General features: G+C 40.9%; 1 protein-coding gene across 1 annotated transcript in view; it reads left to right on the plus strand.

Moving 5' to 3' along the window:
• arid5b (AT-rich interaction domain 5B) overlaps nt 1-16,346 on the plus strand; it is a 104,552-nt gene that overhangs the window by 47,966 nt on the left and 40,240 nt on the right. Inside the window, exon 4 of the mRNA XM_033613151.2 lies at nt 2,633-2,863. Within this exon, the coding sequence (XP_033469042.1) occupies nt 2,633-2,863 (231 nt within the window). The remainder of the gene's footprint in view (nt 1-2,632; nt 2,864-16,346) is intronic.

Genomic DNA, 16,346 nt, shown 5'->3' on the forward strand with positions numbered 1-16,346 from the left:
GAAGAGGTGCCAGTTCACCTCCTGGGCACTGCCGAGGTGCCCTTGAGCAAGGCACCGAAACCCCCAACCGCTCGGGGGCGCCTGACCAAAGGGCAGCCCCCTCACTCTGAGATCTCTCCACTTCGTGCATGTATAGGTCCTGTTTGTGCATGTGTGTGTCTTTCAGACCTGTGTGTAATTGACAAGCAAGAGTGAAAACATTGAATTTCCCCTCAGGGGGATTAATAAAGTAAATAAACTTAAATAAACTTAAACTTAAATAAACTTATAAACTTATGCACATGCATTCCCTAATAAAGAGGCAAACTCTACCTAAAAAAAGGTCATTTAATTTAATTTGATTTAAAAAAAACTTCATAGGGCACTTATTTGTCGCTGTTTGCGTGTGTGACACATCGCTTTATCTTACATTACCATTTAAATAGATGTTATTGGTGCTTTGATGTAATTGTTTAAAGTTTTAAAGGGATAGTGCACCCAAAAAATTAAAATTCAGCCATTATCTACTCACCCATATGCTGAGGGAGGCTCAGGTGAAGTTTTAGAGTCCTCACAACACTTGCAGAGATCCAAGGGGAGAGGAGGTAGCAACACAACTCCACCTAATGCAGGCTGACGGCGCCCCAGATTCAAACGTCCAAAAACACATAATTGAAACCACAAAATATCTCCATACTGCTCGTCTGTAGTGATCCAAGTGTCCTGAAGCCCCGACATAAAAAGTTGTTTGGAAAAACGTCATTTGAACTCTGTTTTTAGGCTCATTGTAGCCTGTAGCTCTAACTGCCTCTCTGTGCACCGCGCTCACGTGTGCACGCTTGCAGAGTTCAAATGACGTTTTTCCAAACAACTTTTTATGTCGGAGCCTCAGGACACTTGGATCACTACGGACGAGCAGTATGGAGATATTTTGTGGTTTCAATTATGTGTTTTTGGACGTTTGAATCTGGGGCGCCGTCAGCCTGCATTAGGTGGAGTTGTGTTGCTACCTCCTCTCCCCTTGGATCTCTGCAAGTGATGTGAGGACTCTAAAACTTCACTTGAGCCTCCCTTGGCATATGGGTGAGTAGATAATGGCTGAATTTTCATTTTTGGGTGCACTATGCCTTTAAATACATTCTTGAATCATTTTTTCAATAAATATTTTATGAGTAACAGTTGGTTGTCAATTGTTATTTGATACTGGTAAATAAAATCAAACATTTATGTCGTGATCAGAGTGATAACACACTTTATAGAGGATATTGTGCACAAACAGGTGTGCCATGAGATTTTGGCTCGCCCTTTATTGTGCCTTGGGAACAAGTTAGTGAACATGTTACACAACAATCCTGCTCAATATCAGCATGTTATAATCGTTATAATGAGTTTGTCAGTACACTGCAACACTGCTGTGGCTGTAAACTGTTCTAACGTGGTATAATATTAACAGTTTGATTTGTTTATGAGCGCATCCTCCTCGCTTTTATGGCAGTTTATTGTGTCAGCTCAGTCACTACTTCCTGTCCACGGGTTTCTTTGCCAGTTAGTTGTCACAGGTGATAATGCATCAGTCAAACTGACATGCTGTCGGCGAAATATTAATTACACACACACACACACATCAGAAGCAACACACCCTGTGTGCCTGTGAAGTTTGGCTCCGATGTGAGGTTTTACTACTACCTGAGTAAAACGGTGAGCTTTGTTATTAACTGACTCTGCCAGATTACTACCGTCAAACCAGAGGCCACAGATCTCTGTTGAACTTACTTATTAATTAAGAAAACCTGTCAATCAAAATAAGAAGCCTCTTGAGTTGCTGTTGACATTCCTCTTGTCACTCCGACAGCGATGCTTATCATTTATTCGAAACATGCAGCCCAGCAACATGAACTATTTGTACAGATGACATGAGAGAGTGTTGTCACTTTGCTGAAATGCATTACAAGGAAAGGGTGTAAAACTTGTATGAAAACAATTTAAAGTCACAATGATACAGCAAGTTTAGGACATGTTGCTTCCTGAATGTGATGCATTTCCTGAAACTCACATCAGGATGGGATACTAGGCGGCAAGAGAGATGAATATGTGCTGTATGGCGAGACAGCGCTGTGCAGAATTAATGGCATTGCCTGGTGCCGGGCAAATTATAGCAGAGATGGATGTATTGCTTTCCAGGAATTATTGAAAATTCATGAAAATGAAAGACATTTTTGGCATGATCTCTCAAAGCAATATGTACATGAAAAGTTTCACATATTTACCTTCCTGAGATTTATGTAGTACTCACCAACAGTGACAGTACAATAAAGTCTAAGATCTCAAACATTACAGGCAACCTTGCAATTTAAGGCCAATAGTGTGGGGAAAAAAGGTTTTTATTCACAGCACCCTGGCAGCAGATGTGCCAGAATATAATAGTAGCCAAAGAATGATCTATGAGAGAGAATAAAGTAATAAAATCTGAAGAGAAATAGTGGAGTGAATGTGTCATGTAAAATTAAACGCTGCCATTCTCTACAAATCTTACAGGAGCACTTGGAAAACAAAACGTTTCCCTGCAAAGATTTCCCCTTTGAATGCCGAATTTAACTACGTGTAATCTCTGCGGAGCTTCTAATGTTGTGTCTGTATTCTGTGTGTTTTTTAGGCCAGGAAGAGGATGGCCGGAAGGTTTTGGTGCTCAGTTACCCCCAGTATTGCCGTTTCCGCTCAGTTTTGGCGCGGCTCAGGGAGCAGCCGTCCTCTCTGCTCATAGACCACACGGTGCTGGCGCTGGGCGGCATCGCTGCGTTGGGCGGCAGCACGAGAATCCTGTACTGCCGGGACACCTTCGACCATCCCACCCTGCTGCAGAACGAGAGCATCTGTGACGAGTTCGGTGAGTTTGGCAGCTGGCGGTTTGATTGTAGCCTTTAGATAAGTTATCATATTAGCTCATCTGCGATGCAAACAGCCATTACAGGGGCAGTTTATGGCATTTGGAGTGTCATACATGCAGCCCGTGAAACATCAAACTCCTCATGTCCTCAGCTCTGGATGAAAGCATGCACTTAAAACTCATTCTCACAGTACAGTTCATCTCAAACTTTCAATTATGTCATTTTGGTTACCATGACCATTTGTTCAAGTCTGCTTTTAGTGGAAAATGAACAATGTTTGCTCTTTTGGGGCCAAGCAATTTAGCTCCATTGTGTGAAATCACAGAAAATGTACTTGAGTCCATTTAAAATTCTAATTTGTGTAATGGCTGGCTATCAAAATAAAGACCATCAAAGAGCAAAGAAAAGGGAGCTACTGTAACAGTCAGATTCCAAATACAGTTGATGTCCTGTGAAAAAACATTTGTCTCCAAAAACAACAGCATCTCATGAGCTGAGAAAAACAGCTCTGTTTGCAGCTTTGTGATGAAGCATTTGCCAGATAATCTGATGGGTTTTTGAAGGGGACGAGAGCTGATTTTGCTCATCAAAGTCTGTTTACAGGTCTGAGGAAGCTGTCTCAAGTAGCACTAGCTGTTAGTAGAATAACACACCTGAATCTCTGACCAAACTGCCTGTAGTTAAGTTGCATTGTGGATAATGTAAGCAGCAGGTGTTGAAAAGGAAGAAGACAATATCTCTGATTCTGCTGCATTGATTTTGATCTGTTTTTCTTAGGGTGCTTTCAGACCTAGAGTTGTCTTGCCTTGGTCTGAATCAGGGACTCATTTTAGTTCCAAAGTTGTATAATTGCCTAGAGTTGGTTCATGTTCTCACGGCAGCATTTACAAGTGGACCAGATCAAACGCCTTGCACTTGATTGGTCAGAATTTCCATGTGGTAAAAATCTAGGAAGTAAAGCAAACGTTGAAGAAGAGTACACTTGCAAGATAAATGTGACACTTTCTAATGTCACAATGGAGGGACAACTACGCAGGTTGATTTTAGCGCTGCTCATCGTGGACTATATTGCTGTCATTGTTCATTTGAGTCAAACCATACAGTTTGAAAACGAGGCGCGGCTCCAACTAGAAAACAATGTTTTGATGCATTGGATGTGCTGAATGTGCATATTAAGGCAGTACAGGAGGAGGTGCACAATAATAATCCTCCAGGACTGTAACATGCTCATGTTTAACCCAAACAATGTGTCACGTGACTGCAAATCAAGTTCGAGACACCTTGTCATCACAAATGAACTGCACCAGAGTTCGTTTGTAACCGGACTGAGACCACCTCTTCAAGAAGGTCTGGGTCTAGTTGTTTTGGTGCACACCTGAGTGTGATTGCTGTGTTCACACCTGCCCAAACGAACTGCACTGAGGGGGCAAATGAACTTGGGTTCGATTGAACCGAACCAAACAGGGCAGGTGTGAAAGCACCTTTAATCTGTCCCTTGTAAGTCAGTGTTCTATGAGTTCAGTGCTAAATTGGTATAGTGGTGATGTGATAAACTGCTTCGGATAGAAACACTTCTCTACAAAGGCTGATAAATAATCTGCTCATAGCAGTCAAGTAGTCTGCTTTGGGTTTTTTTTTACCAACTGGCAACATGGAAAAAAAATTTGAAACTACAATAATTCTTTTTTTTTTTTAACTCTACTGCTACGATACTTTGCCTCGTGGTATCCCGTCTGCCTCCAGCTGGCAACCCGAGGCTGGTGCTGCGTGCACATTGAAATCATGACGGAAAAAAAGAAAGTCATTTCACCTCAATAAAAAAAATGGAGTCTCCTTGAACATTATGACAAACTGCCAAAAACAAGATGCAGCAGCAAAACTTGGTGTTTCTTCAGCTCAAACAGAGAGAAATAGTCATGGCTGCTAGTGATGGAGGCACACGACAGGCACGCATGGGGAAAACACCTGTGGTTGAAGTCGCATGCACCATGCAGACTGATAAAGCCCAGTCACGCAATGACTGCTTGAAATGGCTGCACTGTATTTTGAAACAGCCAATAAAAGTCTGTTTCATTACTTTATATTCATGTTATACATATGAAAAGGTCCATTAGATGGTAATCTGCATGGAAAATAAAGGAAATCCACTTACAGTGATCAATTTCACCTGGACAGCCGTGATAACGGAGCGGTTTCCACTGTGTAATGATGATCTAATTTCATACAGTAAATGAACAATGAATCCTTAAGATGAGATGCATGGTTACTACATAATATCTGTCACTTGGCTTTGAATGAAACAAATGTAACACAGACAAAAGATTGTTAAACAGAAACTGACATTCCTGTATTTGTTTGCAACACACTCTCACTCCCAACTCGTCCAACAATGATGCTTGGTCAGTGGCTCTGATGCTCTAGGTGCCCCTTTAGCGTCTGCTTTGGAGGCTCGGGGACGGCAGGTTAATTTACAGTCTCCTCAAAATAGACTAAGAATGCAGGTAAATTTTGTCAGGGAGTTAGTCGGTCACAGGTAGACGTACTCAGTTTGCGTCTGAACGCCTGGTCGAGTGTGGCTTGACGTGGCTGGCTGCTAGCGCTACCATCAGAGGCTGCGTTAGCTCGGACCTCCAGGTTTGCTGCTAAATGCTTTGCTTTGAGGTGATATTTCAGGCTTGAAGTTTTCTGATGGTATGAAGGACGGTACTCTTATCAACAGTTCCATCTGGGCGTTTTTTTTAAATGTCAGTGTTCCATTCACGGGGCCAAGCAGTGACATCTCATCTGCCTCCATCATGTAACAAAGAAACCGTGGCCTTCAATGACGCACAAGGTCAGAGGGCACTACAGACCACTATTATGCAGCATTGATTTTCTTAACACCACATTAATTAATCGAAATTAATGCACCTTTTTGACAGCCCTAAAAAAAACACTATGATTTGGCTTAAAATAAGTACGTTTGTTAGTGTCATAAAGTTTTACACAGGAAACAAACAGCAGTCTCCTGGGTGAAAGTTTGAGTATGTTTAACCATCCATCTCCCCTCCCACCCGCCCTTTGTGGACCATATTGCTCTTTATACTTTATGGTTAGTGGGAGCTTCTCACACCGCAGCTAAAGGGCGCCTAGGTTCATTGGTGTCTGATGCTGAGGGCCACTGACCAAGTGTCGTTGTTTGACAAGTTCAAAACATGTTGTTGTTTACTGGCTATGCTACATTTTCATTTTGGCTGTAATCTGTAATGTGTGGAGATCATTACTTTGTGTGCTGCGGTCTCATTTCACTCGTCACTGCTCTGTTTTTGTTCTTCTGTTTGTCCTCTTTGACCTGTCACCACCCAAATGAATTAAAACAACCTGAACATGCTTTTCATCAATTCTCTTTTAGCTAAATTAATCAAGACTTGAATTTAAAACAGTACAAGTGACCATCATTTGTTTTCCAAAATGTTTTTCATTTAGTCTCAGTTTGTCTCCGGAGGGGTCTCTCTGTTTACGCACACAAGTGACCGCCGTCCAAACACTGTCACCAGTCACACCTATGAAAAGCATTCTGTGGTTCCAGTGAGGAATTTCGAAGTGCTGGAACATGTCTATTTGCCATTCAACGTGCTTTCCCCACCGCTCATGAATCCACACATTTTATTAACCCCGAGCTGGGCTAAAACAATGGAGTAATGTGATTCATCTCTCTTTATATTTCCTCTGTTTGGGTAGCACACTGGAGCTCAGCGGGCTCTTGTGCAGCATCAATTTGACATTCACAGTAACGGCTCCTCTGGTCAAAAGTCATTGTTTTTCTTTTCCTGTAAATTTGCCAGTAGGTAATTGCATTTTAAGAGAGCAGCAGAGGTGAGACCAGAAGGGAAAACGGTTTTAGGCATTGGAAAATAAGTTATGAATAGTAACGCTAACATCCTGTGGCTGCTGTTAGCTCATTCACTTGGCTCAATAATGCCATTCCTCTGTGAGCCACATTTAAGCTAAAGGTTTATTTTCAGAGCTTAAGGGAGTTCTACTTTTTTTTTTCTTTTACTAAGGCAACCAGATTTCTAATGTTATTCACATGAAGGTTTACTAGGTTTGAAGCAGGCTTTTATTTGCGCTTGAATTGCTGCTAGGAGACTTGTTTGTGATTTGTTTCAAAACAGCAGAGCTAAGTAATTTCCATCAGTCTGCCAAGTGGACCAAAGCCTCAAGGGCGTCTTACTTATAGGCCCAAACACACACATGAATGTTTGCACATATAGAAACATACACAACTGCTGAGCAAAGACCTGCAGTTTACAGGCTGCATATGAAAGAAAGCAGCTATAAACGCCATATTAAATCCGCCTTTATTAGGATAAATACCAGCATTGTGGACGCGTAAGAAATGATACTGCGCAGCTGTGAAATATTAAAAAGTAAAAAATTGATCTGGGGAATAATTTCAGGACTTTCTTCTTTGCTTCTTTCAATGCTAATTCTGACCTTTTGGATTCAGCCAAATCTGCTGTGGCAGCTCTAATAGCCGTCCGTCTTGTCTAGGCTAATTCATGAAAAGTGTGTCAGGCTACCTCAGGGGGTCGAGGAGACGAGAAGGCCCGAGGAGGGAGGAGAAAAAAAGTGCTATTGCAGAATTTCAGCAAGCCTGTTGGTACAGTATTGTGTGAAATGTAGTCATCAGATGAAAGCCTTCTGGTCTATTTCTGATAGCCTGGTTATGGTTTCAGCACAGCACTACAGTAGGTGTGTAATCATGTAAAGATTTATTATATAATCAGCATGTTTTTATTTGAGCATGTGCAGTGTACTGGCTCTGATTTATCTGTATATTTTGGAGGTGAGTAATGAAACCTCAGCATGCCCTGGCTGCTCCTGTGCACATAATGACTTTGATAACTTCAATATTTGCTCCCACTTTATTTTCCCGGTGTGACAACGACAGCTTTAGGAGGCTCTGCTTTATCTAACGCAATCTATATTCATGTTTTCTTTTTGTCCACGTCACCACCGTGCTTTTGAACCAGCTTGAGCAAAACTGCGGTTGCGTCAGTTACCAGATCTTTAGTCCTATGATCCATATTCATGTTCAGCATCGCTTGTCACCGCTGCAGCTGCTGTCCTCATGGGGAATGACACAGTTTTTGTTTATAATTATCACGCATTCTCTGCCAGCGTGGATTGATTATGCTACTTCGTGTCCCCAATATGATTTCATGCCAGGAGGAATGTAATATCACTGCTGCACAATCGCAGAAAAGAAAGTTGTACGTGAAACCCCGCCTGCACACCTTCTTTAGAGTACATATTGTGTGCACACTAAACGCGCTCTTATATAAACCTAAACTGAGGAAGGTCTTGCATACTGTACTGTACTGTACTGTAATAATATTGGCACTACTGTGACTCCTCTGCTGTGAGAAAGAGAAATAGTTTCAGTGGGCCAGGCCTTTGCAGCGCTGAATGACAGATGACAAGGTTCAAGGTTTTGTTATTAGCTGTCGAGCATTACTCAACATTCATTTGGCATGGATACTGTTGTGTGTGCTGCAAAGCAATACCATAAACATTTGTAAGCTTGACCCAGAGGGGCTGCTATGTGCGATATATTTAAACAAGATGTGCATTGCCGAGCATCTTGACAGTTACTCATTTGGGCGTCTGTTAAAGGAACAGTGTGTAGGATTAAGTTGCATCTAACAGGGAGGATCGCAGATTGCAAACAGCTGAAACTTCTTCCAGTTAGAATTTCTTCAGTGTTCATTGTTCAGGAGGATTTTAACTGGAGCCGAATTATCCACAGAGGTCTCCTCCTCTCCAAAACAAACAGACCAGGTGATTAAAACTGGCAAAAACCCTGAATAAAGAAGTGTCATTCTACAAATTTCTGCAACACCTTTTGGCATATTAAAGACGGGCTGTTAGCCTAGCACCTGCTAAGCTGTGCTCACCTGTTTTCTCTGATAACTTAAGACATTTAGGAGTTTTAAACCAGGAGCTGAATTATCTGCAGAGGTCTCCTCTCCATAACAAACAGACTAGCTGATTAAAACCGGCAAAACCACTGAATAATGAAGTTTCATGTTACAAATCAGTGGTTCTCCGACGCCTTTTGGCCTATTGGAGACAGGCCGCTAGCCTAGCACCTGCTCACCTTGAGATCCAGACCTTCAGGAGTTTTTAACCGGGAGCCAAATTATTTGCAGAGGTCTCTTCCTCTCTAAAATGGATGAACTGAAAGATTAAAGCCAATAATAACACTGAATAAAGAAGTGTCATGCTACAAATCAGTGTTTCTCCAATGCCTTTAGGAATATTGGAGACGGACTGCTAGCCTAGCACTGCTAATATGTGCTCACCTTGGGATCCAGTTTTTAACCAGGAGCTGAATTTTCTGCAGAGTCCTCTTCCTCTCTAAAATGGATGAACTCAGAGATTAAAGCCATTAAAAATGGGGAATAAAGCCGTTTCACATCAACAAATCAGCGTATTTCCAACACTGCTTGTCGCAGCGGGAATGTTAACTAAGGTGCCTGACGGAAAAACACAGATGTCCCTGGAGAAACATGGCGGTGCAGCATGGCAGACTCCATGGACGATGACCTGCTTCTAGATATACACAGCTTATTCTAAGGTAGTGAGAACACAACAATTCTAATTTCAGGTGATTATACACTAAAGAAAACATACTTATTATATATATATTAATATTCCATCTTTTCCCAAGTTATCCCGCTAAACCCTACATACTGGACCTTTAAAGAAAATATTAAAACCAACATATTTCCCATTTTCTCTTATTCTGAAGTTCTTCTCCCAAACTTCTGACCTTCCTCTCCCCCCACTCCTTTAGAAACCCAACACCCCTTATGTGCACATTGCTTAAATCAACAGTATTTTGGAAGTTAGTGAGGCAATCATGTTTGAGGCAAAGCAGTTGAGAGGAGCTGCCCCCTCCCTCCCCTGCCCCTCTTGCTCCTTTTCATTTGTCCTATATTCCCCAGGTCTCTTTCCTTGGCACAGAAACTATATATTTCATGCTCAGCTCAGTGTGTTTTGTTTGAAATATCTCTCACTCAGTGCTGGTTTGATTTTTATTAAAACATTTTCAGTGCAATCCTTTGGAATCCTTTTTCTGTAATCCTCCAGGGTGGGAGGAGTACAGAAAAACAATCCATTGCTTCAATATATTAACGTTGACCAGATGCACTGATCATAAACAGAATTGCGCAGTCTATTTTTGTAATGTGGTGCGTGTGTGCTAGTTTTGGTACATCTGTGGTTGCTTTGTGTGTATTTACGAGGGTGTTTCTGCATGTCTGAGTTAGTTGCATCTGTGTTTGACAGAGAAAGAAAAATAGATTTCCTGTTTGGTCACTAACCCTGAGACTGATCCTGAATTATACTTTACTGCAGATGAGAAAAAGCAGTTAACGTGCTAAAATCTTAAACCTGATAGTATCTTTCAAAACATTCGGCCCTGCTGGCTTGATTGGGTTGGGTCACCAGATGAACACACTGTATGATGTCATTGTTTCCACAACTTGAACCACTTTCTTGCTCGCTCTTTAAACATGAAATCAGATTAGATGTAATATGCATACGCCAATATCGTCCCATGACAGCCCCGTCTGTTAATGTAATAGGCAAACTGCTTGCTAAGCTCATGTTTTCCCATCTCCTCTGCAGATTTGTGTTAACCACCAGCCCATGAATATTTCATTGTCCATATGTCGGTGGTATACAGGGGCCATGGAGGAGAAACTTAGAGGAGAAAGGAGCACACATTGTAGCTGTGTGGTTACATTTCATAATCGGGACATGGTCTCTTTTTATAACAATAGATTTAACATCTGAAAAGCCACTTATATCGTATGTTGTCATGTCGTATCTGTAAAATGATGTTGTCATAAGAAATGAAAGTTACATATTTTTACACTATATGCACATAATTTAACATGAGCAGCCTGAACACACTGCGAGCAGGGCGTGTTTTATTTATTGCTGTAATGTACAATATATGCACAGGCAGAATTCATGTGACTCTAACTAAAAGCACTTTCTTCTACTGGCATCAGCAGCATTAGCACAACTCTTGGGCTGAATAAGGCACAATCTTCCTGATTATCCCTATTATGTCATCAGCAACACACCAGCTCTACACATATTGCTTTGCATTTGCCGCTTATCTATTTTTAGCAAACGGGGCAGAGAGATAAATAAGCATCTGGCAATAGGCAGGAAGCTTTTCAGAAGTCTGGACCTGTTATTTACAGTGCAAAGGTTTCTCAGAGCAGCAGTGTTGATCGGAGATAATTGACTAGTGGAGGAAGAAAGAACACCCAGGTATACTCTTGGTTCAGTTACAGGATCAGATCGTGTCATTTTATTTTTGTATCACACACTTTTACGGTTTTATTTCCTCACTAAAATCTCTCTAAACAGCCTCCTCAAGCTGTCCAGCTGTCAGACTCAAGATGAGAGCAGAGAGGAATTGATAAAAATGCTGATACACTCAACAAAGTCGCCTTCAATTATATATCACCACACCCGTTAACAGCAATAAGCTCAAGAGCAGCAGTGAGCAATTTGCAATCTTTTGCCTCTCAGGCTACAAACTGTCTGCCCTCTGATATGCACAGGATGTGCCTGCAGCCTGAGAGTGAGACTGCAGTCACTACTCCAGGCTGTTGCAACCTCCTATGCAATTTTGTTAATTGGCATATTTTTTTAGTATTTTTATGGACAATATATTTCTCAAAGAAAAGATGCTAGAATTGAACATCAATCAAATATTGCATGTTAGACAAGGCGGTAAAGGACAGCGCTCTTTTTAGTAAAGATTACCTTCAATATTATGTGATTTTTATGTGGGGAAAATTCGGAGCTCGAAACAGCGACCAACATTTTGGCATTGAAAATAATTTTTGGCTTTAAAAAAAAGAAATTTTGGCACTTAAAAATGAAACACAGTCATTAAAAATTAGTTTATTTTGATTTATTTTTTTCATTTTTTTGCATTCCAATGTGTCCTTCAGCGACAATATTCAGAGTCAGGGTTTTTACAAAACTTAGTGTCACTGTTGCAGTGCCACAAGATAATGTGTTATAATACAACAATTTACACAGCATTTTATTATTTTCTTTCTTTTGTTAGACTGTTAATTTTGCAGAAAGCAGGATATTACCAGTGTCATAAAAATGTGTTGTTTTCTAGACTTATCTGATCATGTAAAGTGCAGAAAATAGCATTTACACACTTTTAGATTTGGTCTTAAAACCAAACCCACACCCTTGAACGTTCATTTTACCACAGGATCAAAGTCTTTTTGCAGTTACATAAAATCTACTTTATATAGGTGATCCAACACAGTGAAACATTTAGTCACCTTTTTATTGTCACACTATCATCAGGTTATTGCAGCTGTGAGTGTCGCTGCATTTGTAGACACCCCAACATCCAAGATTTAAGAGACATCTGCCAAACAGGAACCATTTTAATGAAAGTAACAAATTATCCTATTTGATGTGTGGTTTTCTTCAGGGTACAATTCTCTGTCAACACACTGTAGATCTGGAATCCAGTGTTTTCTTTGTGGTGGCAGACTCTCTAAGGTTTGATGTTAGAGTGTCCTTGAATGCACCACCAAGGAGTTTTTCAGACTTGCTCCTGCCTGCAACTGTGTTACCACAAGATGTTAAAGAATTGCTATGCAGGATTTTCCAAATAAGAAAAACAACAATGTATAAACCAGGCCCCCAGGAAGTGCAGTGGCCAAACAGTGGAACTATAACTTCCAGGGTTCGTCATGTGATGCCATTGGGCCCAAAAAGGCTTTTTCCATTAGACTTATATTGTGAAAGAAACGTTTTAACATCACAACCATTATCAGAATGATCCTTTTGGTCCGATAACATTTGGAAAGTTGGGAAGAGCTGCACCAAAAAAAAAATAAAAAAAATTTTGTCCTCATTCAAGTTAGCGTAGCGCTAAACCGGAAGTAGCTGCCTCGGTCAGTAGAAGTCTCTTGAGACTTCTGTTTATCAGTTGATAAACAAAAAGACTCATTTTACCATCAGAATGATCATTTTGGCCTGGTACTATTTGGAAAGTCTAGAAACACTGCACCAAAAAATAATAATAATAATTTTGTCCTCATTTAGGGGGCCATCACACCTACAAGGAGCACTAGAAACGAGACGCCAGTAACACAATTGATTCCCTATGATATGGCGCGTCTGACTGGTTTTCAAGCATTTTTTATGACGAGCGTCTTTCTGGCGTCTTTTTAAACTTGCATTCTTTTTCTGGCATTTTTTTAGACGTGCGTTTGTAGACGATGAAAGTTGAAATAATCTCAACTTTTGGGCATGAGGCGCCAGTAGCACCACCAGCAGAGCAACTCGCGATTGCTCTAAGCCATAGCTAAACCGCTAAACCGGAAGTAGCCGCCTCAGCCAGTGGAAGTCTCTAGAGACCTCTGTTTATCAGTTGATACATTTTTTCACATAACACCCCCTGTGAAAAGGCTTATTTAGTCATTGGAATGATCCCTTTGTCTAATAATATTTGGAAAGTCTAGAAGAGCTGCGCAAAAAAATTATTTTGTCCTTATTCAAGTTAGCGCAGCGCTAAACCGGAAGTAGCTGCCTCAGTCAGCAGTGCGCCTGCTTAACGGTGATGCGGAAGCAGCGCTGATCATCCAGGTAATGACATACATGGCAGTTGGAACATTTTTGACTTCATGTATGTACTACTAAGCAACTTTAATAGGACTGAACAGGGTCCAGCCTCAGCTGCTGTATACCAAGTCCTTTTTACACATATATCCACAGTATAAACTCATGCAAAAGTAATCACTCCCAGTCATCACTTATGAACCACTAGACTAGTGGTTCCCAAAGTGGTGGGTCGTTTTCCAAAAGTGGGTCACGGTTCATTCTGAATGGACCACAAGTGACTCGCAAACATGTCAAGTTGGTTAAAAAACAATTTATTTTGAAGTACACTGAATTTCTGGCACAGAGCTTTTATTTTGAAGTTTCCTGCTGTAGAGTGAGTGAGTAACAGACATACCTTTAACACTGAACAAAAAAATAACAAAGGTGTTCAAATGTTGCTGTTACCTGCGTGTTGATTTTCACAGCAAACTAACGCCTCAGATGTGATATAAAGTTATTTGGTGGTGAACATAACTCCCTGAAAAGGCACAAAGTGATTAACCACTCCGGCATGCTGGTTGCTCCAACAGGTCATTATCAGGCGTGGAAATAAGAAGATGGACCAAAGTGTGAGGGGCTTTCCTTTTTTTTTTTCCAGAGCAGTTGTGTAATTTAAAACTCTGATAAACTGCGGAGCATGTTATTAATTACTTTACACTTCAGCTGACCAGGCCGGCCTGACCTCATTCATAATGGCTTGGATGATTATTCCATTAATACACTTGTCACATGTGGAAGAGCCACTGTTGGCGGTTTAAATCAAGCGAGATTATGATTCACATGATGAAAAGACAGGGTGGGTTTTTAACTGGAATCACACTGAGAGTCATACTTTCACAAAATCCCAAAAAGGTGTGATACAACTCCTCAGTGTCAGCATGTTGCAACCTGGAGTGAACACATCTGACTCATCAGTGTAACTGTAGATGATGTTTACAAAGTGTGTCTGTGTAGAAACAGCTCGTGGGTTAAGTGTCAAGCATTTTTCACACGTATGCAGGTAGAGGCTTGTCGCCGGGTTGTTGTTTCTGAACAAAGCTTGCATAACTTTAAGTGACGTCGAGAAAAAAATCATTGTTACACCGTCGTGATATGACGGCAGCAAAGTGAGGATTATGATTGATGATTGTAGTTTGTGTTTCCAGTTTTTTCCAATCTGACTCAGACATTTCTTGAGAAAAGAAACGCCTACAGTGTCACTGCTGCCAGCTGCTTTAAACAATTATTTATTTAAAAGTGTTATTTGTTAAAGAATATGCAGCTACTTTAATGTAAAGAGTTGTGGTATTTAAATTATTTGTACAATATTGAAATAAACTCCTCCAGTATACAATATATTTAAACAAGGAAAAAAAAGATAAAAGTATCCATTGGCCTATTTTGTAATGGGAATGATGATTATTTATAATCACTGTGGCTTAATGCTGTGCAGCTTTTCAAAAATGATAAAGTCCCCATGATTGGGCTCATTGGCCGACTCAATCCCATCAAGTGTAACTAGAGCGTGATCTATTAGAATACATATGTTTTATTGATGTATGGGCTTCGTGTTTATCCTGGCATTCATTTATTTATAGGTCGATGCTGTGATTTTTTTTTTCCTCCAGTAATGAATAGGATAAGCCTTGAAGCTTATCCACTGCTCCCTTTCATCTCTCCCTCCCTCCCTCCCTCCCTCCCTCTTTCTCCCCCCATCCCTCCCTCCCTCCCTCTCTCTCTCTCCAAAAGCCAAATTGAAATACTGTATTTTTAAAGCCACGGCCCTACTGAGTTGTTGCTGCAGTCTGTCAGTATCAATGATGTGGAAGCGTTTGAAGGTTATCCCGTTTTTAGCAAATCCTCCACATTATGTAACTTTGACTCTGTTTTACATTTGGCACTCTGGAAACAACAGGGTGTGTATTTGGGACAGTCCCCCTGCGTGCACTTAACATTTATTTGCAAAATGAGATTTATTTTTCAGTGTCCTCTCCCCGGAACAATAGCCATTAAGAGCTAACTTGCCGACAACTTGGTGCACAAGCAGAAGCGAAGTGTTGCCAGATATTTACAGCCTGTATTTTGTCGTAGTCGGTTTATTTTTGTCTTGACAGTGAAGCTACAGATTAAATAGAGACATTGTGCCTTGTTGGACTTCACCCAAAGAGTTCTTGTGCGTGTGTGTGTTGAGCGAAATACTGGGTGATATTATGATGTTCTGCAGGGGGTCAGAGGTCGCTGCATTCCTCAGTGTGTGTGTGTCAGTCAGTGGATGTGGGTTAAGCTTAAACCCAGCCGTTTCTAGAATGTGATGTGTGTTAATAAGTGCTTAACAAGGCGACGCTACCATTATGAGGCGATCACATGACAGAGTGAAAGTAAGAAGAAAGAGGAAGGAATGATTTTCCTCCCTATAATTACAGCTTATTTTGCCTATAAATTAAGTTTGTAAAAAAAAAAAAAACGTCTCTTGTAAAACATGTGACACTGCGTCTGCGTACCGTAATTTTCTATTTACCCTGCAAATGGAAAGTTCGAGTCGACAGCCTTTATGAGTTTGCGCAGTGGCAAAGTACACACATTCACACCCCTGTCGAAACACACACCCCGATGAATCCGATGAGAATGATTTCATAATCCGTCGCAATAATAAACTTCTTTGAACAGTTTAATTGGCTCTTCCTGGAACGGCACGGCTTCGCTTCATTTGATCTGATGAAAGAGTAATGTTGCCTCTCCCCAGGGGGAGCATGCACAACGGCGCACAAATAATGAATTAAGAACACTACCCTT

Source organism: Epinephelus lanceolatus, chromosome 17, assembly GCF_041903045.1.
Source record: "Epinephelus lanceolatus isolate andai-2023 chromosome 17, ASM4190304v1, whole genome shotgun sequence".
In the NCBI taxonomy this organism is placed as follows: Eukaryota; Metazoa; Chordata; class Actinopteri; order Perciformes; family Serranidae; genus Epinephelus; species Epinephelus lanceolatus.